At 44.2% G+C, this 27,767-nt stretch overlaps 1 protein-coding gene across 16 annotated transcripts in view; it reads right to left on the reverse strand.

The window, feature by feature from the left end:
- Nucleotides 1-27,767, reverse strand: part of CADPS (calcium dependent secretion activator) — a gene marked incomplete at both ends in the record, with an annotated part of 501,631 nt that overhangs the window by 363,538 nt on the left and 110,326 nt on the right. For all 16 annotated transcript variants that reach the window (XM_080714889.1, XM_080714888.1, XM_080714885.1 and 13 more), the window contains one exon: nucleotides 18,422-18,754. In XM_080714889.1, coding sequence (XP_080571015.1) covers nucleotides 18,422-18,754 — 333 coding nt within the window. The remainder of the gene's footprint in view (nucleotides 1-18,421; nucleotides 18,755-27,767) is intronic.

Below are 27,767 nucleotides of genomic sequence, written 5' to 3' on the forward strand. Positions count from 1 at the left end.
TATAGGTGTGCACCACCAGGGCCGGCTTCCTTTACATTTTACAAGACATATGTATTTATTTTGAAATAGATTTTATATTTTAGGTATGCCTATAATGAAGTACACATTTTAAGGGTGTGGGTTGACCTTCTACACATGTATACACCCAGGTCACCATCACCCAACTTGAGTTTTCTTGGAATAGAAATGTTCCGTGTGTGCGATATTCATTTTAGCAGCCACAAACCACATGTGGCTACTGAATAAAAAAAAAAAAATAAAGTGGATCCTGAGATTGAGGCACTGGATTTTGTTTCATGAGGTTGTGATTCCCATTTTGGATACTGGAGATAAAGAACATGTCTATCATCTGGAAAGCTCACCACTGTACCTCACCATAAACTGATAGGCAGCAAGTCCCTCCTCCTCCCCCAGCTCAGGTAATCCCTATTAATTTATTTTTCTAGAATATCTTCTCTTGGGGCTTTCTCTATTTTCTCTCAACATGTCTGAGAGATGTATCCCTTTTGTTAAATGCAGCAACGGTCTCTTCTCCTTCCTTTTTTATTGTATTCCACTATATGAATATGCCATACCCCATCCTGCTGTTGATGAATATTCATATTTTACCATGTTTGGGTTATTAGGAATGGAACTACTCTAAATATTGTTGTGCATATCTTTTGGTAGACTTATTCCTCATAGGTGTATACCAAGGGGTGTTACAGTGGAGTCCCCCCCCCCACAGAAACATGGAAGATTTAGGGACATCCTTGTATCACTTGTCTTTTAAACTATGTTTGTCAAGAATTGGATGTTCATACTTCTATCCAAGGGAGTGAACAACTTGCTCATGCATTATGTGGTGATCTCTACAACCTCATGTTATAGCAACTAGACTTCAAGGTGTGTTCCCTGGAGAAATTTTTGAAGATGTATCAAGAAGACATGTATAAGAACATTCCTAACACTATTCTTTGTAGTAGCAAACCTAGTTCCTTTCTTCCTTCCCTTCCTTCCTTCCTTCCCTTGGCACAGGGGGTTGAACCCAGGGGGGTTCTACCTCTCAGCTACACCACCAGGCTTTTATTGTTTTTATTTTGAAGCAGTCTAAGTTACTGCACACTAGCTTCAAACCTGCCATCTTCCTGCCTCAGCCTCATCTCAGTAATGGGATCACAGGCATGTACCGCTGCCCTCCATGCTCCCACCCCAGTCAAAACTTATTTTTTGAGAAAATAAATGGAGCTATATCCGTAACAATAGATCATTCATAAAATGAGCAAATTAGGCCACATGTATCAATATGAGTGGATATCTGTCACTGAGAAGGCAAAGGAGCAGTGCCAGGGAAGCACCGTCCCATGCAACGCAGGGAAGAGTTAAGAGTCCAGGCACTGCTATAGATCATAAGAGCACAGAGATTGGTAATGAAAGCACTGCACTGAAAAGTGCACAGAAGGGATAAACAGCCAGGGCAGTAAGTGGGTCCTCTATGTTCAGGGAATGAGATGTGCAACACGCCGTTAGCCCAGGCAGTAGGTAGCAGGCGATGGTGCTATTGCGCTTTCTATCACTGCATGCATCTGTAAGATTATTTAATAACAAAAGGTTCTGTACATGGTGCAGACTGTTAAGTGCACCCTAGTTTCCATTCTATCTTCTTTTCCTTCCTTGACCCACAAAAATTTTAGCTGGGCACATGGCCACCTATCTGGAGATGATACCACTTGGGCTTCTTTGGAAAGAGAAGGACTGAGTTCCAGTGGGCCTGCACATAGAAAAAAAAGACTTCTGCATTAGAACCTTAAAAAGCAGTTCAGCTGGGCCAGGTGGTCTGTGCTTGTAATCCCAGTATTTGGGAAGCTAAGATGAGAATTGCAGGTTCCAGGCCAGCCTCAGCAACTTAGCGCAGCCTTCTGCAACTTGGTGAGACTCGGTTCAAAAAAAAGAAAAGGTCTAAAGGTGCGTGAGCCTATAAACACACACACACACACACACACACACACACACACACACACACACACTGGCACTAGCTTATATTAGCTTGGATATGGATGTGGTGGGATGGGACAGCTTCAACCCTATTCAACAACTTAGGAGAGGACAATGCCCCTCAAGTCGAAGAACTCCTAGCTCAGACATTGACATCAGACAAAAATAAACCTCTCTGGCTCTCTTAGATGATGGCGACCTAGTGTTGTACTCAGCCTTACTGTTGCTGTGCCCAAAATATCCAACAAGCACAACGTGGAAGGGGAAAGGTGTATCGAGGATCGTGGTTTCAATCCATGAGCTCTGAGACAGAACCTATGGCCGAGGAGGTGGAAGAACATGGCTGCCACATCATGGAAGCCAAAAGTGGGGGATGGCGGTGGAGGGGGAAAGGAGGAAGAGGGAGGCAGAGAGGGGTGGAGAAAGGCCTGTGGCCACATACAGATCCCAAGACCACGCCCCCACAGATCCACCTCCTCCAGCCATGCCCACCTCTGAACCTTGTTGCACTGAAGAAATGTTTTCGAGACATGAACTTTCGGGAGTCATTGCAAATCCAAACTATAAGTCTTGGGCTATACTCCGCTGGCAAAGTCAGCTAGGCCAGTCTGATCTGATGGCTCTCCCTGATTAAAGGGCAAGTGACTTCAGAGACGTGGCCCAGGAAACACGTTGCCAACAAGGGCTTTTGTGCCCACCCTTCACTCCTCTGAGCACCATTTCCCTTGTCCTTTAGGGGAAATAGGAACATGTCCTCTTGCCTTGCTGGGGAACTGTTAAGATCACACAAAACGACACTAACTGTCTATCTTGGCACAAAAGCAGGGATTCAGCATGAAGAGGGAGTGTCTGACCTGATATTTCCTTAAAACTTTACTTTTCAACAAATTAAAAAAGAAACACAGCCCATCCCAGTAGGCTCATGAATCATTAGCATGAACATAGGACTTAAAAGACTGTTTAGTAGGTAAGACAGCCACATTTAATCAACCATCTGGATAATTCTCCTTGGAGACAAACTTATGAAGTAAGCAATTATATCTTTTCTTGCACAAACGTTCCTGATTCATTAGTTCTACAACTTTCCATCTCATTCTATGAAAAAAATACAAAAATAAGACTAAGAATAGTGTTGAGAGAACAGAAAAAATCAAATTTCCCCTCTCTTTTTTTCTTTAAAAGGCATACTGAATTCAGAAGAGTAGAGAAATAATGCTAGATTAAGAACAAACCTTATTTCTTTCTAGTACATTTTATTATATACTGCATAACTCGAAAATTGCATAAATCCAAGAACCAAGGCAAATAATTTTATGTGTAAACTACAGATTGATTGAACTTTTACAATCCAAGTAAATAAGCCAGCCAGACAAGCTTCCACAGGCATTGATTTTTCTCCTCTTTCTTTCTACTGGGTAAAACAGATCTCAGCATCTCACTCGTCAACCTTTAACGACCTTGTGCCATCCCTGGAATGGATCCAAACTCCTCTATGCCCTGTGCCATCTGTCCTCGGACTCTCCCCCTGAACGGACTTATCAGGTTCTGCTTATCTTTAGTGCAGCCAGTGACCTACTCATGTGTCCAGGATCTTTAGCCCAAGTTCACCGCCTTCTTTCATCAAAAGTTCCCCCAGGTCTGCAGAACTGGCTCCCTACTTGCATCAGGGCTGAGCTGAGGGTCACTGTTGTCCAGAGACTTCTCTGTCCACTTTATCTAATCTACCACCATTATCCTCTGCCCTTTCATTTGGCTGTATTTTCCTTTATAGCCCTATCTCTCTTTCCACAGGACACAATATATGTGTTTGCTTTTTTGCCTGTCTTGCCCACAAGCACTGGCTCTGTGAGAGCAGAGGTCTTGCTGTCCTGGGCACTGCTGAACCCCAGTTCCCGGAACACTGCCCATCATACGACTGACTCAAATCATGTTGAACACAAGCGTGATCCAATGCTGTTCTATCACTAATGGTGCAACAGTCTTACACACCTAGCTTCATCCTCACTTCACTTTTGCATAGATCTTTTTCTTCTATGATTGTAACAAAGACAGTACTTTGAGATGGGAAAGCAATGGCTGCCCATCTCAGTGACGAAAAGATTAGAGGGAAACGTGTTCTTTTCACTGAAAGGCATTTGAAGTGATGATGACAAGCGGATAAGTCTACAAACTGACAATTAAAAACAGCACTGGACTTATTTTTCTACATTTACTAATAGTTTATAGAGAACAAAAACATATCCACTCTTAAAAATTCTGATTCTTTTTTTATTAGGAGTGGTCAATGACCTTTAGGTCCTAATTCTTTGCTATACACAGTACTTTTTTCTTTTACTTTTCTTTTCTTTCTTTTCTTTTCTTTTATTTTTTGTGGGTCTGGGGATGAAACCCAGGGGCATTTGACCTCCAAGCTATACCCCCTGCCCTATTTTATAATCTTTATTTTGAAACAGGGTCTCACTAAGTTGTGGAGGACCTCACTAAATAGCTGAGGCTGTCCGCGAACCGCGATCCTCCGGTCTCAGCCTCCCGAACGCTGGGATGACAAGTGTGCACCACCACGCCCGGCTCTTCTTTTACTTTTACTCTGGCAATAGAAATACAATTTCATAAGGAAACACTGTTTATTTCCTAAAAGAAATTCGTAACATAAGTTGAGTATATATAATTGATCCTCCATGTTTGCAGATTCTTCATCTGTGGATTCAAGCAACCATGAACTGAAATATTAGGGGGGAAAAGTCTGTATTGAAAATGTATAGTTATTTCTCAACATTATATGACATGTTTAATAACTACTCAGTGTTTACATTGTATTTGGTATTATCAGCAATCTTGAGATGATGTAAAGTATATGGAAGGATTGCACAGGTTAAATACTACACTAATTTTCTATGAGGGGTTTGAGCATCTGTGGATTTTGGTACCTGCAGAGGGCCATGGAACCAACTCCCCACCAGCAAGTAGACTGGCTTTAAATGGCTGTGTAGCAGGGCCTGAGAAAAAACAGTCATCCCAAGGAACTGTGGTAGATTCAAACACAATCCTTCACTCTGACTGTAGCCCCACCGTTCACAGTGTGAATTTAGAGCCCCTCCCAGCAAGAGGTGAAGTCTATTTCTGGCTTTGTGACTCCTGTGATATTGGAAGTGACAATTCTGAGCCTAGACTTCCAGAGCCTCTGTGCTTTTCCCTCATTTAAACACTGACCAGTGGCCATGGGGAGAAATCCAGGATGTGAAATCACCCCAGCCGTATTTTTCCAACATCAATCTATAATGATCTAATTCCCAAACTTCGGAAGCTTCTTACCAAGTAGCTGACAAAAAAACACAAAGGGAGCCTTATTAAGACCAGAAGAACCACCGAGCCCATCTGTAGCCTTTTGAGTGATAACAAATACTTCTGTTCTAAGCTACTGAGCTTGAGGATAGTTTGTTACCAAGACAGAACTAACTGATACAGGTATGATCACAACAGTAAAATAAACACAGCTTCTTTGGCTTTCCTATAAGCTCAGACTCAGGTCTTCCTGATGACTTGTCTAGTTCCCAAATCTATTCAAATTCTATACTTACTCTTGGATAATGAGAAAAATTATTTACCTTAAGTTTCCATAAGTTTACCTTAACCATACCAACTTTTTATTCCTTCTAGTTTCACAGAAAAAGCCTTTTAAAGCTTGCATGTCAGCATCAGTGCCAGGAAGGAACTGTACCTGAATAGTTGAGAAAAGTGGTTGATTTAGGTAGAACACAGAAGTAAAAGGCAAAGGAAGAGATTCTGAATGGAAGAGTTGCCATGGTAGAGAGAACTTGGCATTTAGCCCCAAGACTATATATGTTTGGACCTATATCTTATCAGTTTAAGTTTGCTCCTCAATGTGTGCTTATCTTAAATGCTTATATATTTTAACACATATTTTATATTTTATAAACATTGAACGTTTATAAAATGTTTATATGTTTATATATTTACAAACAATAATGCTAGGTAACAAAGTACCCTTAAATTCACTGACTTATGCCAACATATGTTTATTATCATGATCATGGGGCTGTGAGTAGGCTAAGGTTCTGCTGATCTAGGATGGACATAGGCTCTGGGATATGGGTTGCTTTGGATTGTGGGCTAGCTGGCCTGGTTCCAGCCTGTTGGGCTCAGTAGGACTGGTTTCATGAACATCATACTGAGACCCAAGGTGGAGGGATAATAACTACCTAGGGCGTGATCTTCTCTTGATGTTAGCAAGACTATGAGAACAAGAACATGTCAAGCTCTCTGCTGACAGCCCATTCAACAAAGTGAGTCTGGTGTCTAGGAGTCCACTAAATGACCACAGCCCATGACAAGATACTCAATTTTAATTCAGGGGAGTTAAGAATTGAGACAAGTGTTCAATTGACCATATTATATTCAGGATATAATTTACTTTCCACTTTAGCCAATCGCTGGGCAGAGAGAAGAACTGAGATCTCATATAACTGCATTTTATTCAGCCCAGCCATCCATCATTGAAACCCAATTCAGGCAGCTCTTCTGTGGAGCAGACACTACCCAGTCGAGTCCCATAGTTACAGGAGCTCACCCAAGTCTTCCTGCTGTTGAAGCTTATGCCAGTGCACTACCATCTCATCTGCAGCTTATCACCAGGGCCACTAAACATCACCGACGGCCTGGACCACCATCTCCTGAGTTGCTGTCATTGTTCAGCTCTTGACATACTCCATTTCTACCTGGAATTTACTAACAACTGCTCTATGGATAAGTTAATGAACTTACCAAAGGTTTCATGGATAACGTGTGGCTGAGCCCAGACTCACACTGTCACTGTAATTGTCTTCTGTTTCACAGACTGACTTTGTATTCTGGGTGGTTTTGCTTCCCTAAGAGCTTGCGCCTTTGAGCTGGACTGCACACTTCTAGAAGGCAGGAGCCTGTGTCCCACTTCTGCACACTTCTCCCTGATGGAATGTGATTAATTGTTTGATTCCAAGAACTGACTCCAAAGAACCAACCCAGCCCCACACATCATTACTTATCGGAATGAAATTTTCCCAAGACATGGGAATGCAATTAATTAATGGCAGTTAATACTAACTAACACAATCACCTCATTAGGTGGGTATTATTCCCATTTTTATATGTGCAGATGAAGCTCAGTGAGGTTAAATGACTGATTCTCAATCATACAGTGAGCCACAGAATCAGAATATAGACCCAAAGGTTTATAAATTTGGTATTCAAAAATTTTAAATTTTGTTTTAACATTAACATAAAAATTATATGTAATTAAGTGATATGGTGATATTCCCAAAGATGTATTGATCAAATGTGTATTGACCAAATTAATGTAATCAGTATTTATCATTTCTTCATGTTGGAGTCTTTTTTTTTTTTTTTTGGTACTGGGGCTTGAAATCAGGGGCATTCTACCTCTGAGCTATACCATCAGCCCTATTTTTTTTGTTGTTGTTTTGAAACAGAGTCTCACTAAGTTGCTCAGACTAGCCTGGAACCTGTGAGCCTCCTGTCTCAGGCTCCCAAGTACTGAGATTACAGCTGTGCACTACCACATCTGACTCCTTTTTCTTTTTCTCTTTTTTTTTAAACCACTGACATTTGATGCTTACCTTCTGCCTAATGCTAGGGGGTTCAGTGATGACAATTCTGAAGGTTTTACCTGTAAAACTCTAGAGAGATCAACTCTTGAAAAATCCCCAAACAAGGATAACATCTTGGCCCAAAGTGGTAATAATAATAATATATTATAGTGATAGTTTATATTTTTAAAATGCACATATGGCAAGCATGGTACTAATTTATTACCTTATCACAGTATCATAATAAATACAGCCAGGCATGCTCTGCTATCATCCATTTGCCATACAAGCACACTGATGCTTGGAAAAGTTAGGTGACTTATACTAGATTTATGGTTCCAAGGAGCAGAGCCTAATATATTAGAAATCTGATAACATTCTTAGCTTTTGTGTCACATGATGATTCTGTCTTCAGTTCCCAGATTACAAACCAACACTCCTCGCTGCTCACAGAATGAATGGACTATTTTATATTAAAACCTTTTGGACTGAAAAGGTAAGATCTTTGATCTGTAGGGTAATTTGTTGAAAAATAAATAATTTTGCTGGTATAGTGTGACAAATACTTAATTCAGGTGTTGAGAGACTATAGCACATAGGAATCTGTCCGCTGACTGTTTTTGTAAATAAAGTTTTATATATTTCCTATGGCTGCTTTTACAGCAAGGGCAGATTAAGTAGCTAGAAACAAACTGCTGGGCCCACGAAGCCTAAGATACTGGTTCAAGTCTTAACTTTAAAACTTTACAATTTCAGTTTTCTTGCGTGCTTTTGTAGGTATCCTTCCTCCAAAGAGCATTTGCAGTTTTGCTTCTGGGGTGAGTTGGCACGACTATGAAATTACTGGTCCATAAAGAGCCATTTTTGCAGGTCATCCAGTACTGGATCACACACAACGAAAACAGGATCGGCAAGCTTTTGAATACAGTGGGGTTTTGTTAGGTATATTTTGAAAATTAAATGGTTTTTTATATTCAGATGTATATGGTTCTCCCTTTAGGAACAGCAGTGTTGACCATTTATACGTCATAGCTGTATTATAGCCTTATGAGTTGTGTGTGGTTGGTTGACCTTCTAGGTCTACAAAGGTCTGAGTGGTGTCTATCTCATTTGTTGAAAAGTGAATGATTGTGCGTGTGTCGTACCATACACCATGTCATCACATGAAAGGAATGGAAAAAAGCTATTACATTAAGATAATATTTGCCCAAGCTATTTGCTTGCTCTAAACAGTTAGTTGTACCTTTTACCTGTCTTCAGAAGTTGTGTATAAATAAAATAGCGTGAAAAAGCAGTTAGTCTTGTATTTTGTGTGTGTGTGTCTGTGTGTGTGTGTGTGTATAATTATGTATTTTTGGCAATTCTAGCTGCATTTAAAGATGTGACAATCTTGACACAGATTTTAAGCATAGCTATGAGACTAAATTGAATTAAAGACACCAGGTCAAAGTTGATGTGCGTTAAAAAAAAACAACAGAATTATCAACTGATTGGGTCAGTTGCTTCCAATTCTAGTTGACTTTTCCCACACATATACATATGTGTGTAAAATATACATGCATAAAGTCCATACATGAATATTTACACATGTAACTATGTCTTAGTATACATATGTATTCATGTAAAATCCATCTACATATGTGTATGTATGCATATGTATATATACACATGTGTAGTACTAGACAGTGCTTGGCACACAGTAAATACTTAGTATCTCATAAGTATTATTACTGTTTCAGTTGTATGTCAGAAACTTAGATCGCAAGGCATTCACTGACTCCATCATATGAGACTGATGTAGAATTATTATCTAGAAAGAACAGGAAACTAATACACTTTACTCATATTCAGAAAGAATTAGAGCAAATAATGCAATGTGCGTATGTGATTATATCGTGATGAATGTCACTATCAGGTCCAATCATAATACATTAATAAAAATTTAAAAAATAAAAATGGTAAAGCACAAAACTTAATCAACATAGTATACTACATTATCCATATTTCTGCTAATTGTAGGTCTCAGCCATTAGGGAGGAAGGCTGTGTGTTCAGGGTTTCTGTTGGTTTGTTTTTGTTTTTGTTTGTCCTTGTGGTACTGGGATTAGACCCAGGGGCATTCTGTCTCCGAGCTAGACCTCCAAAGCTTGTTATCTTTTAAAATTTTGAAACGGGATCCCATTAAGTTGGGACTTGAACCCACAACCTCCTGCCTCAGCCTCCCAAGCACCGGGATTGCAGGTGCATGCCACCACACCGGGCTACAAGGAAGTACGTTTAAACCATCAGTGTCAGGAGCATGGGCTGGTGAAATGTCAGAAGCCTGGTCAAGTCGATTTGCATGGTTGTGCTTGATGACCTACAATAGGTTTCATTACTTGTCAAAATGTGGGAAAAAGTAGGAAATACTATTTCTGACTGTCTTTTGCTAAAAGTACACTTCTTTATCACCCCTGAATACAATTCTGTGGTACAGTGCTTATGGAGGACTTTGAGTAAACGAGCATATTTATGATTCCATTTTGGCAACAAAGAGAAAGGAAGAGATTGCAGAAATGTCTGTGGCAGTTTGGAAGGCTGCAGAGAATGCCCGCTCCCTGCTCCTCGGAGGCAGGAGACCCACTGTCTTTCCATTTTAACTTGCCACTGCTGTCGGTCTCTCAGGCACAGCAGGTACAGAGCCATACCTGGCTCTGTGTTCTAGGAACAATTGATCGAGAACTACGAAAAGCCTTCATCAGATCCTCAGGACAGCATCTCTCTGGGGAATTAGACATCACTGTCTGGCCCTGTACATTCCCTACACCAGCAACGTCCTCAATTTTATCTCCACTAACTGAGTTGGCATGGCACAGTCATCTCCATCTCGTGTCACATTCTAAGAATGCTGAAATTAAAGCACATGTGGCCAGCAAAGTTATTTATTTATTTATTTATTTATTTATTTATTTACTTATTTATTTTGCAGTACTGGGTATGAAACCCAGGGGCATTCTACCTCTGAGCTACACCCCCAGCCCTATTTTTTATTCTTTATATTTTAAAACAGGGTCTTACTTAGTTGCAGAGGGCCTCATTAAGTAGCTGAGACTGGCCACGAACTGAGATCCTCCTATCTCAGTCTCCCCGATGCTGGGATTACAAGTGTGCGCCACCATACCCAGCCAGCAAAGTTATTTAAAAACAGGCAGTCCATCAAAGAACTGAGGACATGCACTGTTAGAGGCAGTGAATGACATTCAATTTCTGTCCTTTTTTGGTCAAGCATGTGATGGGAGGGACAGGTTAAGTGTGTCCAGAGGGAAAATGTACACCTGTAAGAACACTGGGACCCTCCAGCCATACCCACGTTTATACTCCACAACAGGAGTACTGGCAGGTGGATTGAGGTCACAGACCGACAGACCTGTTCCACTGTTATACTTTACTGATCAGAAAAATGACTAAGCACACGTCTTTGTGCAATGTGGACATTTAATTCCATGATGTCATAAAAGGCTTGGCCTCTGCACTTACTGACTTACTCGGCATTTAACTGACCATCCTCCATGCCAGGTGTTTTGCTGAGTACTGGCCGCACAGTGGTGAATGCAACAGACATGGTTCCTTCTCTTAAAGAAACAGTCTGGCTGGACATAGGCACACACCTGTAATCCCAGTACTTGGGAGGCTGAGACAGGAGGATCAAAGTTAAGACTCCAACCTGGGCAACTTAGTAAGACCCTGTCTCAAAATAAAACATTCAAAAAAGGGCTAGGGATGATCTCAATAGTAGAGAATAAATACCTGGGTCAATTCCCAGGATCGTGCACGCGTGCGCGCGCGCGCGCACACACACACACACACACACACACACACACGAAATAGTGTTTTGGCCACAATGAAACCCATGATCATATACAATTAATATTCACCAATAAAGATGCAAAAAAATCCAGCATGGTGGTGCACACATGTAATCCCAGAATTCAGGAGGCTGAGACAGGAGGATCACGGTTTGTGGCCAGCCTCCGCTACTCAGTGAGGCTCTCTGCAATTTAGCGAGACCCTGTTTCAAAAATAAAAAGAAGCCGGGCGTGGTGGCGCATGCTTGTAATCCCCACACTTGGGAGGCTGAGACAGGAGGATCGCACAGGTTTGAAGTCAGCCTCAGCTACTTAGTGAGGCTCTCAGTGACTTAGTGAGACCCTGTTTCCAAATAAAATATAAAAAATAGGTCTGGGAGTGTAGCCCACTGGTAGAAAAGCCCCTGGGTTCCATCCCCAGTACCATCAATCAATCAATCAATCAATCAATAATAAAAAATAAAAAAATAAAAAAAATAGAATAAAAAAACAGGGCTGGGGGTGTAGCTCAGGTAGAATGCCGCTGGGCTCAATCCCCAGTACTGCAAAAAAAAAAAAAAAAAAAAGATGCAGAAATAGAAATAGTCAAGAGATCAACGATAACAAAATAAGTAAGGCAACTGGCAACTTCAGATTATTTTAAGTGCTATCACATCAATCAACATGGCTGTTTCAGCAAAGCAACAAACAGCGTAGAGCATATGAGGGAGAGTTGCCCTGAAAAGTTGACATGTAAATGGTTACCTGAAGGAACGAGCCACCTGGGAACTGGCAAACAGCCTGAGCTTGACTCAGTGGTCCAAGCCCCCCCCGCCCACCGCAGCACAGCAAGACCTACAGCTCGATCCTAAGCAGGAGTTCAGGAGAAGAATGAACATAGGATTCTGCAGATGCAAAGTTCTTCATCTCTTTATTTTTAATTAATCTAGAGGGAGATTATCTGAGTGGCCTGATTTGATCAGGAGAGCTTGTTAAAAGCGGGTTTAGAAATCAGAGATCAGACACACCAGTGCGTCTCTGTTGCTGGATCTGAGGAATTCTACAGCTGCTCACAGAGGGGAACGGGGCCAACAAGGAGACTGGGGATGGGTGCTTCCCTGCGGATTCTAGCCAACTCTGAATTCCTTTTTTTTTTTTTTTTTGGTGCGGTACTGAGGATAGAACTCAGGGGCATTGCACCTCTGAGCTATACTCCCAGCCCTAGTTTTTAGTCAATTTATTTATTTATTTATTTATTTTGGTGGTACTGGGGGTGGAACCCAGAGGCTTTCTACCTCCGGGCTACACTTCCAGACCTATTTTATATTTTATTTGGAAACAGGGTCTCACTAAGTTGCTGAGAGCCTCACTCAGTAGCTGAGGCTGGCTTTGAACCTGTGCAATCCTCCTGTCTCAGCCTCCCAAGCGCGGGGATTACAAGGTGCGCCACCACGCCCGGCTTAGTCTTTTTATTTTTGAAACAGGGTCTCACTGAGTGGCAAAGGGCCTCGCTAATAGCTGAGGCTGTCTGCGAACCACGATCCTCTAGTCTCGGCCTCCCAAGTGCTGGGATCACAAGTGTACACCACCACGCCCGGCTTTGAATTCCTCTTCTAAGAGAACTGGACCTATGAGGTTTAGTAATGGGAGATAATAAATAGGTATATTTTTCTTTTATATTTTTTCACTGGAGATGAAACCCAGGGGCATTTTTCCTCCAGGCAACACTCCTAGTCCTATTTCATATTTTGGAAATAGAATCTTGCTAAGTGGCTGAGAGCCTTGCTAAATTGCTGAGGCTGGCCTCAAGTCTGGGAGCCTCCTATCTCAGCCTCCCAAGTGCTGGAAGTATAGTCATGCCCCACCAGGCCCAGCATGGGTATTCCATTAAGATGATAAGTTTGTGGCCATTTGTTGCATAGCAATACAATGAAAATAAAGACAATCCTCCCTGCGGGATTAGATGAGAGGTAGGTGAGGACGAAGGCAGTCGGGGCCACACCGTGGCAGTCTGACAATTAAGACAGTCAGGCTGCATCCCCAGCACACGTGCGATGTGCCTGCACCGTCGATGCTTAAAGCACCTCTTGAATGAATAAAAGTGTTTCCGAATCAACATCTAATCCTTGACCACCATTACCACCAATCCATTCCCAGATTTTAAAACATTTCTTTAACAACCATTTATTGAAAGATTTTTTTCCCCAAAAGAACTGTATTATTGTCATGGAGCCAAGAAAAAAGTTAAAGAATAGAGCCTGGCCCAAGAAACAATTTTTTTTTTCAGACAACAGATCTTCTGGGAACTTCTGAAGCAGGAAAACACTATGTGGTTAAATGGAGATTAAGGACTCAGTAATGAGGTACAGGACCACCCAGCAACTGTGTTAGAGCCGAAAGCTTGATAATTTGAGGTTTCTCTTCAGAGCCTAATAAGATACGGGAAAAACTGCCAAGTGCTAATCAAGTCCAAGGAAGACAGCACTGTAAGAAGACAACCACAGCATCAAAGGCCACCTCGATGATGACGAGCTGGAGAAAGGAAAATGAAATGGTAAAAAATTAGCGGTTCAATAACGGTGGAGAACTCAGGATGGGAAATGCAAGGTGTTCACGGGCAGAACACTCACACTGCACGTGTCTCCAGCCAAGCCTTCCAGATTTACCTGAAAAATCTGGAGAGATTCAGAGAAGACAGATGAAAAGAACACAGTCGCGCCCTAATACCAGGAGCGTGCATGTTATCCCGCTGCCCGTGGGGCCCAGAGGACACCGCAGAGGAGGCAGAGATGCGCTGCCACGGGGTGGCTCCTGGGGCTAAGAGCGCCATCAGTATGGACCAACCAGAAATGGCATTGCCAAGGGACGGACTTGAACCACAAGGCAAGAGCTGACTTTCTGAACTCTCATACTCTTCCATAAACTCTGGACCCTAGCTGGGTTGTTGAACTAAGAAGAGTTTGTTTGAGTTTAAAAGCATGTGATGAAGTCAGGCATGATGGTCCATGCCTGCTATCCTGGTACTAGGGAGGCTGAGACAAGAGAGTCAAAAGGCTCGAGGCCAGCCTCAGCAACTTAGCGAGACCCTGTTTTAAAATAAAAATAAAGCCGGGCGTGGTGGCGCACACTTGTAATCCCCGCGCTTGGGAGGCAGAGACAGGAGGATCGCGCAGGTTCAAAGCCAGCCGCGTACGCTGGCTTAGGAGACCCTGTTTCCAAATAAAAACATAAAAAAATAGGTCTGGGAGTGTAGCCCGGAAGTAGAAGGGCTTCCAGGAACCCCAGTACCACCAAAAATAAAAAATAAAAAAAATAAAAATAAATAAAAATAAATAAAAATAAAAATAAAACAGGGTTGGGGATGTAGCTCTGAGGCAGAGTACCACTGAGTTTAATCACCAATATATTAAAAAAAAGCCAAATGTGATGTTATATGTTTACCTCTTTCTAAAGTGCACCTCTGGGGTATTTTTAAGGGAAAGGACCATACATTTTATTTTTATTTATTTCTTTTTATAACGTGCTTTTATTGGTGCATTATGGTCTCACATCATAATGTAAATCATGTTGACACTGCACGTGCCGGGCCCCTCTGGGCCTCTCTGTCTCCCTCCCTCCCAATGCATGGAAGCAGAACTGACACTCGCGTCTTCACTTAGGTCACACAGTCGATGGTAGTATTTCCACTAATGAACCTCACTCTCCCCCACCCCTGCCCTAGACCACCTCCCTGGCTCCACTGTGGGTTTTCCTCCATTATCTGGAGTCCTGCTAGTATCCCGATGACTCCCTAGACTGTACACACCGGAGAAAATATATGACCCTTCACTCTCCGTGACTGGCTAACCTCACTTAACATAACGTTCTCCTGGTCCTTCCATTTTCTTGCAAATGACATAGCTTTGCTCTTCTTCATTGCTGAGGAGAATTCCACTGTGTGTATTTCCCATAATTTTGTAATCCACCCATCTGTTGATGGACATCTAGGTTGGTTCCATAATTTGGCTATGGTGAATTGTGCTGCTGTGAATATGGGTATGCATATGCATATATTACGGTAGTTTTCCGGTTTCAACCTTTTTGGAAAGATACTCAGGAATGGAACTGCCAGATGATACGGTGGGTCTATTCCTAGTTTTCTGAGGAATCTCCACACTGATCTCTATAGCTGCTGAACTAGTTTGCAACCCCACCAACAGTGTAGGCAATTTCTAATTTCCCTACATCCTCGCTATATTTATTATTATTTGACTTCTTGATGACTACCATTCTGTTTGAAATTAGATGGAATCTCAGTGTAGTTTTGATTTGCATCTTGCTGATTGCTAGTGATATTGAACACTTTTTTCATGTATCTCTTAGGCCCATACATTTTAGAAAGAGGGACTAAGAATAACTTGTATCATTAAGCAGAGGGTAAGGAGCAGCAGACGCTTGATGTAACTGGTTATCGGCTCAATGCCCAATTTGGAGGCCACTTAAAGGAAAGGAGAGAGACAGAGCACCTTAAAAATGCTTTTAAATACTATATCATCATTATCATCAGCATCACATCAACTTTGCATTTCATGAAGATGAAAAGCAGGACTGTCTTAGTCTGATTTTTCAGGCGATGTAACCCATCTCAAATAGATAACTCCCCCCCCCCGCCCCCTCTCTCTTTTTGGTTAGCTTTAGAATTCAACTTGCAAGTAGCTACATAATTGACTGTATCCTCCCATGGGCCCATGAAAAATAAAAACAACACTGATTTCATAATGAGCTGCCAATTATTTTACACGAGATATTATGTTGAGCATGAGTGACTTGTTCGGTGAGGTTGATCCATACGTCCCCAAATAAATAAAACATACTTTTAAAAATTCCCCGTGCAAATAGGGAGACACACATTAAGCCTTCTTGCTGTTTTCTTACGTTTGGATGGGTGCAGCTCATGTTACCACAGATAACTGGTGTGTAAGTGGTAGAATGGCTCTTTGATAAATGCCATTTTTCATTTGAGATGAAAATGGCAGTTACTGGCAGGTCCCCATCAAGACAGACCACGGGGACTTCCAGAAAGCAGCAGCAGAAATCAGATTACAGCTTGCCTCGGAGGCACAGGGCACAGAAGGAGAACATTATACACATTTTTGGTTTTGGAAGGAATTGCTTTGCCTTTTAAAAAAAATGAGGGCAGAAGATACGAAAATAAAAAGGCCACAACTGAAGCAGGAAGAGGATGAAAGCAATGTGATTTCTTATTCCTGCCCCCTCAGTGTTGATAGGTTTCTGCAGAACTGAGTGTAGTCTGTGAGACAGTGAGTAGATCTATGATTCTGATATCTGACTGTAAGATAAGATGCACAGCATCCCCTGGCAAGGGTGCAGGAGGGAGGGAAGTTATACTATGCTTTGTGCAGGCCGGGGAGATTTCATGTGCTCTGGTCAGCATGAAGCTATCCAGAGAATGGACTCAAGAGACCTCTGTCCCACCAACCTCAGGATCTGGGGACACAGGCTGCCCCCACCGGCCTCGCATATTACTGGTAGTGTGAGCTGATCTAGGAGGGCCCACTTAGGAAGAGCTTCTAAATTAATTCTATTAGGTCTGTTTCATTTTACTGTATATCTTGGTAGAAAAAATGTCATGAACTAGAAAAAATGATCTACATCTAAGCTGCGATTTCACATACATTGCTTCTCAAGATACAGATGGGTTAAAAGAGGAAGCTGGGAATTGGTTTCATAAGGAATATTAAATAAACAATCATACAGGTGGCACTTGGAAATGGCAAAAAGTCATGAAGGTGGAATCAGTAAAGTCCAGAAAACAGTTCAGAGGATAATTTTCTCCTTAGCCCACTGGTCTGATTGCCTCTTTGTTGAGATTTTGGGTATCTGTTTCCATTTGCCAAATGACCATATGATTAAGTCAGAAAATTCGGATACATGGAAAGGCACACATGAAACACCATAAAAGTCAGCCATGATGTTACCCCACAAAGATGAACACAGTGGACATTTTGGGTTTTACCCACCCAGGACTATTTCTGTCTTCTTCTACCCCATACAAGTGGGGCTATACCTGCATATTCTGTTTCACGGCTGGATTTTTCCACTTGGCAACATCAAATAAAGACCTTCTCACATGGCAAGCTCTCTTCCTCAACTCTTGTCTCAGATGAAGACTACTCTGTCACAGGGTTAAAGCATACGTCTTAACTCTGCCTGCCTTCGCGGGTCGCATTGGCCCAGGGACTCCAGAGCACAGCTGGATTCTCCAAGCGCTCTCAGGAACGGGAGCAAAATTACCAGGAAGGAAATTCCTGGAGTAAAATGCAGATTCCCGGCCCCTGCGGAGGCTGCAGAAAGATAATGTGTAGGGCTGGGGGCTGGGAATGTGCATATGTTCTTCAGTGAAAACAACTAAGAAGTTCAAAGTCTTTGAAAGCAAACAGATATTTGTTGAATGAATGATATAACGGTAATCAGAGAACCAAGATGTCGGCTAGCTTGCCTCCCGAACCCTCCATCCAGAGGAGATGCAGGCCTGTTCTGGGGGTGTCCCTCTCAGCTGCACAGGAGAATTCAGGACATCACGAGCACAGTGTGTGATTAAGACAGACTTCTGCAAGCATCTTATGTTAACTCTGTGACCTGCACCCTGTCCAGGGTCTCCCCAGCCAAAGACATGCAGACTCAACCGACAACATCGCCTACTTTAAAGGCAGAACCATTTCTGGAAAATAATAATAATTATTATTTTTTTTTGCCACCTTGACACACAGTAGCCAGGCCTGACCGTGGCAACTTACCCCTTAGACACAGAGCTCAATCCTAGGACCCGTGAGACTCCTCACGGCTTATTTCAGTTTCTTTCAAAATCTGAAAAAATTCATGAATATGATCTAGCTGACATATAACCAGTGTTTTAGTAATGCAGTCATAGGCCTTGCTGTTAGAGTCCTCTTATCAGAAAGCTGCCCAGGAGGTCAGAACGCGTGTGCCCACCCTCTGGCCCGGGTGAGCGACGCCTTACCTGGCAGGCATTGTACAGGAGCTGGTGTTCGAACTTCTTGATGCCGAGAATGTTCTGGAACATCTCGTAGAGCTGCTCCTTGCTCAGAATCAGCTCGGAGGCCGCGCTGGCCGTCATCCGGGCCTGCTGCTTCCTGGGGTCCTCCTCCCCGCGGTAGATGGCGTCGAACTTGGCCATCCAGGAGCTCAGCACCGTCTCCTTGCTGAGCCCGTCGATCTCGGGCAGGCTGCGCACCCGCTTCTCGATGTGCTTCTTGAAGACCTCGCGGGAGTCGTTGGCCGAGCATCCTCCACTCTGCACCATGCGCGCCACGCGGTCGCTCTTAAGGAACACCTGCGCAGGGAGCGGGCAGGGAAAGAGTCAGCCACACGGGGGCGCCAGTGCCGCGCATCCCGCCCACCGCCCCCCACGGGCGACCTCCCACAGGTGACTAGGTCCACTGCTGGATCCGTATCCCTAAAACATGAGTCACGGCCCGACAGTCGTCCCTCTTACATGGGGAGGTATGTCCCCAGATAAACAGCTTCCCCTTCCATAAGAGGGTATGTCCCAAGACCCCTAGGGGAAGGCAGGAATTGTACTGAACCCTATAGATACCATGCTTTTTTTCTGTACATACATACCTATGATAAAGTCTCATCTGTAAATTAGGCCCAGAGCTTAGCAACAACACCAATAATAAGTCAGAAGAATTATAATGATACATTCTAATAAAAGTTATTTAAGACATACAGGTTATTTCTGGATTATCCATTTAATGTTTTCGGGTCCCATTGACATCATGTAACTGAAGCAGAATTGCAGATGAGGCAGGAAAGGCTGTATCTACCCGGTGGTTGCAAGGGCTGAAAGATAACAGGAGCCGGGGAGGTCCTGTGTGCACTCTGGGCTGGGGCTGCGGTGGGTTCCTTCTATGTTGCTTAGTGGCTGTGTGAATTTTAGTGAGCTATTAACTTATTTGTATACCAGTGGTCTTATCTACAAAATGAGGGTCAGCAGAGCATGCTGGTGCACACACCTGTAATCCCAGCACTTAGGAGGTTGAAATAGGAAGATCGCAGGTTTGAGGCCAGCCACAGCAACTTGGCCAGACTCTCTGCGAATTAGCGAGATCCTGTTTCAAAATCAAATAATAAGTGCAGGGCGTGGTGGCGCACGCTTGTAATCCCCGTGCTTGGGAGGTGGAGACAGGAGGATTGAGCAGGTTCGGAGCCAGCCGCGCTGGCTTAAGAGACCCTGTTTCCAATAAAAAAAAATATAAAATAGGTCTGGGAGTGTAGCCCGGAGAAGGGTTTCCAGGAACCCCAGTACCACCAAAACCACCAAAACAAAAAACAAATAATAATAATAATAATAATAATAATAATAATAATAATAATAGACTGGGGTATAGCTTGGTTTGAATGCCCAGTACCAAAAAAGGTGGGAGGAGTAACAGTAGTCTCTATATTGGTATTTTAAAATAGGGATTAAATGAGTTATTTCGTGGCACTCACAGTGCTCGGCTCCCTAAATGCCACGTGAGTTGTTATTACTATTACTGAAATAGGTAGAGTGCCTGGCATCATGCCCGCCCACAGCACTTACATGGCAAAGGGTGTTTGCATCTCATTTTCTCTTCTCAACTACGCGTATCGTCATCGGAATACATAAGAATTAGGTAAGCCAGGTATGACTCACCTAATGGCACATGACTATAATCCCAGTACTTGGGAGGCTAAGACAGGAGGATCACAGGTTCGAGACCAGTCTCGGCAACTTAGCAAGACTCTGAGCAGCTTAGTAAGACTCTGTTTTTAAATTGAAAAATATAATATTAATAAACAGTTGGCACCTCAGAGCTAGAGTGCCTCTGGCTTCCCTCCCCAGAACCAAAAAAAGGAAGAAGAATTAGATAAATGCATATTTAATTATCTGGTCTTTACCTGAAATGCAAACTCCATATGGGCAGGGCCTGTCCCCTCACCCCACACTATCAACAGCCTCGACACAGTGGCTGGAACTTTGAGAGTGAATTAACACTGAACAGAGGCGTCCTGTTCAGTCTGCTTTGAAGATGGACAATCAGAGGCCCAGGAGAGGGGAAAGGGCGCGCTCTGGCAACCGCAGTGTCCTGCCTGCAGACCTGTGGCCTCGCGGCGGCCTCTGGTCCTTGTTCCCGGCCCTCCCGCGTGCAGAAGCCGTGCTCGCTGCGTGGCTGGCCCGGCCTCTGTGAGGAGCGCGCTGCTCACCCCGTGGAAGGCGGACACCAGCTACATGGTTGTGGGTGTGACACAGGCGTGGAAGCGGCTGCGCACATTCACGGAGAGGAAACAACTGACACACTGAGCCGCGTGCCGGTCTCACTTCAGAAGGCGCCTAGGCAGCCTCCAGGGGCAGGCCAATGGCGCGTTCCCTGTCAGCTGGAGGGTGGCGCTGCCGCCAATGCTCTGGCACAAGACCTTCCTGGGGTGGGCGGATGTTACCAAGGTGGCCTCCACTCACGCAGATGGGAGGGAGGTGGTCGTGGTTTGGAATGTCCCCCAGAGGCTCAGGCACTGAAAGCATGTCCCTAAAGCAATCATTTTCAGAGGTGAAATCACCGAATCAGAGACCTAAGCTCATCCGGGGATAAACCTACTGAAGGATTGCTGATTTAGATGGCTGTCCTGGCTAGGGACTTAGGCGGGAGGACGGGGCTGGAGGAGGAGGCCGCAGGGATGTGGCGTTGGGGCTGAGTCTGTCCCTGGCTAATCCTGTTGCTCTCGTTCTGTCTCCCACCACCCCTGAGTACAGCTCGGTTCTCCTCCTCCAGGCTCTGCCACCACGACCTCTGCCACAGGGCCAGCCAGCCGGGGACTGTGCCCTGAGACCAGCGCCAAAGAAACTTTTCCTCCTCCCCTCTGATTTGGGCAAGACAAAGGCTTCACAGAGTTCAGTGGCCAGCTTCCCGGGCCCTGGCAGCTCAGTTGAGACCTTGGAGTTCACTTTAAAATCAATTACAGAGGAGAAGTTCCAGATGAATCCTCAGGCCTTCTGTGCCTTAGGGAGCCCAAGAATTTGCCTGAAAACCTTTCATGCTAAATGCAGGTGGCTTCTCCAGCTAACACGTTGAGTCTTGTCTACAAGCCTAGATCTCAAAGAACACCAAAGTTTTGAGGCAAACCAAGAAGTCTCTGGAAGGACAGTGCCTCTTTGTTCCAGGGGCTGCCAGCTGTGGTTCCTTCCATGCCAGCCCCGCCCCTGAGTTCTGGGGGTGGGGGAGGTACTAAGACTGCTGCATGCATAAGCACAGCAAAGCCACAAGGCGGGAATGTGGCCCGAGATGAAAGGGGCTGCAGGAGGAGGCAGGGAGGCCAGCCGAGGATGGTGGTGAACATCAGGGGTGAGTCAGAAACAGCCAATTAACAAGGAAGCCAGCCTTCCCTCCCCATCTGTCCACACCAGTGTCCCACAGCACGGGCCAAGCGCCAGTTATAAGTTCTCTTCGCCACACTCTTTGTCCCCAAAGCCCTTCCCTAGCTGCCATCCCTCCTTGCCATTGACTCTTGGGCAAATATCTGACTCTCCAGCTAGACTCTACGTTCCAGGAAAGCAGCATTGCTGTGTTTTTCTCTGGTTCCTTCTTTTTAGTGCTTAAGACAGTGTAGACGCATAGCTGGTGCCCAGGATTTGTGGTATGAGTGCAGGACGCCTAAGAACCAGGCAGACGTTGCCGGCAGAGCCGTCTACTGAGTAAGAAGGTGCCTGGGTGGGGCAAGATGGGAAAGGGGAAGTCAGTGTGCGTAGTACTGGCATCTCTCAAAGCAAGTCACTCAGACTAGATTTCCCTTGGGGCCCGATAACAAGGAGTAAGAAGTCTGGTCCTGGCTGGCGCCCGTAGCTGGATGGGTGACCCCGGAATCCTGGGCACAACCCTTGCTTCATTTACACTGTTCCTTCCTTGTACACAGCAGTAACTCAGCGCACTAACTCAAGCCACTAATGACCTTAGACGTCACTTAGCCTCTCTTAGCCTCCTCGTTCACCGTCACCCAAGGTCAGTCCATACCTCCTTCTTTGACAGGGGCCTACGGGCCTTAGAAAAGAGGGCTCTGTTTTTCTAGCAGTAAGATATGACTTCCAGCCCCAGACGGGTTGCTGGGCGGAATGTCAAGGGTATGAATCAGGAGGCTGAAGACCAAGGAAACAGGAGGCAAGACAGCCACAGGGAGAGCGGGTGACAGCAGAAATTAATTGGCCAGGCATGTCAACTGTCTTGGCTTCTCTGTCTGTCAGAAAGCAAGTGGGTCCTGGGCCAGCCACACCCCACCCTGTCATGCATACAGACACGAAATACTGATGTACTCCCGTCTCTCTAAAATAACCACGGGAACCTCTCTGTGCTGGGAGCTCTGTCCATATTTTTGTGGTTTCGTTTTGTTGTCTTATAGCGGCTGTGGCAGGAGACTTCAACCTCAGGCACAGTCCTGTGCAGGGTGTCCATAAATCCTCTCTCCTCTGCCAAATTCCAGACAGGTCATAATGAAAGACGGAAAATCAACAACAAAAATGCGATTGTGAAGGGCAGTCCATTCGACGGCTCGACCCGTTCCTCGGCCCTTCCCTCCATCACCACAGCCCAGCAGCCACAAATAGCTTTAGAAATACAAGCACTTCACGGCCGTACTTTACAAAGGAACTGGTCCAACTCCCACTTTCTTGCTGATAGGCTAAGAAGCCAGGAAAAATCCTTTTCTGCTCTGAAAAAGTAAATAAAAAAGGAAATGCCAACACAAATAAGAAAGACACGAGATGCTAGAATAAATAGTTTTAAAAGCCCATACAAACAAGCGTGGTTGCTGTTAAGGAAGGGCAGGAGTGGACTTAGTGTCCAGGAGCAAGGGCTCTGCTGTCCCACAGCCTGGCTCAAATCCAAGCTCTTTTGCAAGTGCGCCATTCCCTGAGCAGGTGCCGAGCCTCCCTGGGCTTTACTTCTCCCACCTTTTAAGACGGGGGTCAGGGCAATTGTAGCTCACAGGGTGTGGACAAGCATTTGTTGAGATTCTGTGTGCCAGTTGGTTACTATTTTGCCTCCACAGGGTAAGGGTATAATAAAAATTAGCTGCTATTTTTAATAAAATAGCATACAAGCCATGCACGGTGGCACACACCCATAATCTTAGCACTTGGGAGGCTGAGACAGGTGGATTGGAGGTTTGAGTCCAGCCTCAGCAACTTAGTGAAATCCTGTTTCAAAATTAAAAAGAAACTGCCGGGCGTGGTGGCGCACGCTTGTAATCCCCGCGCTTGGGAGGCTGAGACAGAAGGATCGCGCAGGTTCAAAGCCAGCTTCAGCTACTTAGTGAGGCTCTCCGCAACTTAGTGAGACCCTATTTCTAAATAAAATATAAAATAGTGCTGAGAGTATAGCCCAGAGGTAGAAAGCCTCTGGGTTCCACCCCCAGTACTACAAAAAAAATTAAAAAGGGCTGGGAATGTAGCTTAGAGACAAAATGCCCCTAGTTTTAATCCCTAGTGCCTCAAAAAGAACCCATAAAAAAGATGCTTCTCTTTGAATGGCACAGAATCCCAAAGGCAGGGTTCAAGAGTCCTTGACTTGACCTTGTAGTGGGCAGAGTTGGTGAGGTACAGAGGCAGACTCCTCCACCTTGCACCTCCCTGTCCAAGCCCCCAAACTGGGGAGCAAACTGATCAGATCAACCTTCATTTCCCTAGGATTTCTGTGCAGTGTGTGGGCACCACGCTCACTTCTTTCCTTAAAAGATTAATAATGGAACATTCTAGATCCCATATATACGTATAGAGGTCTTATCACAGATGAAGGAGCTGAGGCTCAGACTTGCTTGAGGCCCCACAGCCAGTGTGCAGCAGAGGGAGGCTCTGCCTGCTCTTTGCCTGGCTTTCCTGCAAGAACGGGTGACATTATTGTCTCTTAGGGATAGATCTACACTAAGGGGACTGAGTCATTATGGTGATTTTGCTGATTGGAAAATACAGTGGTTCTTTTTGGAAAAATAGCCAGGGTGACCTGAAACACTTCTTTTTAGATTAAAAAGTACAAGTTAAGCGTGGAGTCTCATTATACCAGCCTGCATGGGGGCCACCGGCAGTGCTGTTTGCCTATCCTGCCCCACCCATGGCAGCATCTTAGTCTGTCTTCCAGGAACCACCTCCGCAGGGCACAGTTTCATCCCAGTAAAGCTGGGACCCATCAGACTCCCCTCTTCTGGGGCTCAATGGCACAAGAATGTATGGGTTGGAGTGGACCCACCCTGGAAATAATAGGAGTCGCTGCATTTCAGTTTTACGCTGCTGGCTTCTTGAAGTTAAGCTACCTGAGCTTCATCTTGTCTAAAGTTCAGTTATTTCTTTTAACAACAGCAACCAACACAACAGCAAAACAGTAGTTGTTTTTGTTGTTATTATAATTCAGGCTTAATTTAACTACAGTTGGTTTCTGTTGTTAGCAATCGAAAGCTCCAGTCTGAAACATTCAAGGCTAGTGGGACAAAAATCAGCCAGCCTTCGTTAAAGGAGACTGGCTAAGAAAAAATTAATAATTCCCAACAAAACTCAGGCCTAGCTGCTCCCCTGGCTGGATCCAGACTCAGCTGGAGCGCTCGGAAGTGAGTGTTTATACATCCTCCTCCGAGCCCTGCCCTTCCGCTTCCCACCCAACCCTCCCTGGGCTCCTTTGTGCAAGATGTGAGGCCAGCGCAGTGATGCCAAGATGAGTCCTAGGAGGAGCCAGAACTCAGCACAGAGAAGAGGAGGGGAGGAGAGGGAAGGGTGGAGGCAAGGCGTGTGCAGTGGAGACATGGGTCTTTTTTTTTTTTTTTTGGTGGTACTGGGGTTCCTGGAAGCCCTTCTACCTCCAGGCTACACTCCCAGACCTATTTTATAGGTTTTATTATTTGGAAACAGGGTCTCTTAAGCCAGCACAGCTGGCTTCGAACCTGCGCAATCCTCCTGTCTCCGCCTCCCAAGCACGGGGATTACAAGCGTGCGCCACCACGCCTGGCGGAGACATGGGTCTTGATCAAGCCGTGGGCGGGTGCAGGGCTCTCATGCCTGTCTCAAGCCACAGCTGTGGGAACAGGACGGAGCTGCTGAGTCCAGCCTCCGATCTAGCCCTCCACAGCCAGAACTGAAGAGATTAAAGGATTCATCTGTTGTCCTGCTTGATTAACACTGACAATCAAGGCCACCAGAAAAGGACAAAATAAATGTGTATATTCTTTTCATCCTTCTTTTCTCCCTACCTCCTTCTTCTTTCCTCTCCTTTTTCTTTTTATGGTACTGGGGATTGAACCCAGGGACATTCTATTCTGAGCTCCATGCCTAGCCCATTTTTGTTTTGAAACAGGGTCTCCTAAGTTGCTGAGGCAGGCCTGGTACCTGCAATCCTCCTGTCCCAGTCTCCCTCAAACCTGTACTTTGAAAGCCAGAAGGAACCCTTCATTTGAACCACCCAGCTCAAGGCTTGGGCCACACAGGCTTACTTTTATGGTGGCCAGAGTGGTTCAGACTGCGCTGATAAGCACAGATTGTAGAAAGACAGCAGCGTCTCCCTACTCTCTTTATTTTTGCAAAATGTCTTTTGAGTACCCCAACTTGTAGATGAATCATTGCCTTAGCAAAAGAAAGCCAGTGTCTAGCACTGGGCCTTCCTAGTACAGTGAGCTCTGAAGTTTTTTAAGAAAAGTTGCATTCTTTTAATTTTCATATTTACTGGCAATGTGGTTGGTAAACCGAAGTGTGTAGGCATGATATGGCAAGCTTAAGTGTGTATGTGTGTGGGTGGGGTGGAGAAAGAAAAGGATGGAGTAAGGGAGAGAGGAGGAGGCAGAGACAGAGCTGAATTGAAAGAGGGAGAGAAGATAGAGAGACCCAGAACTAGAGAGAGACAGGGAGACCAAGAGCTAGAGAGACAGAGAATCATTTTGGAGGAAGGATATCTGTTGATTCCATCTGTTGAGCATGTATTGAGCCTCCTCTGAAGAAAGTGCCCTAGTTTCTTATGGCAAGACCATTGTACTTCACTGCAAATGGCACCGGTGAATCCAGGCTCAGCCTGAGGTCTATGCTTGTCCACAGCTCAGGAGAGAAGGGAGAGAGAGAAGGGGAGGCTCAATCGACTTGGAGCACTGCCCAGCAAAGTACTAAACCCTGATCCCTAGATTGAGGATCTTTGCTTCAGAGGATTAGAGTTCCCAGGAAAAGTGAATCTAAGGCACTCTAAAGCTTTACTAATGAAGACAGTGGTTACATCCATCTACGTCCCACATTCTCTCCAGCTTACAAATCCCAACATTAAATATTCAGTAATTTCCTGATGCTTGTAATTCTTACCAGACCCCAAAGATGCTCTTTGAAATAGACCAGACACTATAGAGGAAAATATTGGGATCACTTATAGGAATTGTGGCAATTTCCAGAGATTCATTAGCATGCTGCTGACTATTAATTTTCAAATTTAATTAACAGATAGAAATGGCACTTTCTTTTAATTTATGTCATTAGTCAAATGAGCTTTCTAATTAAGATTTTCAATCTACAAATTTATAAACTCTAGTGAATGACTCTAAACATGGAGAACGATTGATAAGGGTCTGCCTGTTTCCACAAGGGTTCTCTCATTTCTCTCCCACTGGCTTTCAAAACTTGATAAAAGGGGAGAAATTAATTTCATTCTCCGGACACTTTCTATACAAAATCTTTCGTTAGGTATGTTCAAACTCTTCATGGCCATAAATAACTGTGATTCCAAATATCATCTCTCCTCCCCATGAAATTCAACCAAAAAACTGCATTATATCTGATAAAGCAGGATGGTCATTTCAATGACAGATGCTATTTTTAAAAATTTTTTTTAAAGATTTAAATTTGGACAAATGTAAAAATGATCTTGACTTAAAACAGCTATAATACAGAAGATCCACTAAGGAAATGCTTTGTGAAATCTGAATGTTGTTGGAACCAACAAACACGACAGAGGCAAAGTTTGTTTACTATTAAATGATATTTAGCAAGCCAATCAATAATGTTTTCACAAGATCTAATTGCAATCATGCTCCACTTTAGCAAGCAGAAAGGAGAGTTTACTGAATCAGCATCTCTCTGCCAAGGTGTCAATCAGCTAACATATTGGAAGTCTTTACTGTGTATTGGACGGGCCGCTGGGCAGAACAATGGTGTGCCCAGAGCACCAGAACAGAAGAACAGGAGCATCAGCATATTTGTTTTGACATAATTTCCTAAAAATTAAAGGAAAGATGAATGGAAGGAAGAAGAAAAGGAAAGAAGAAAGGAAGGAAGGAAATAAGTCGGTGAATCAACCCTACTGGGAAAAATTAAATTCTGT

Source organism: Muscardinus avellanarius (genome assembly GCF_963383645.1).
Source record: "Muscardinus avellanarius genome assembly, chromosome: 18".
Lineage (NCBI taxonomy): Eukaryota > Metazoa > Chordata > Mammalia > Rodentia > Gliridae > Muscardinus > Muscardinus avellanarius.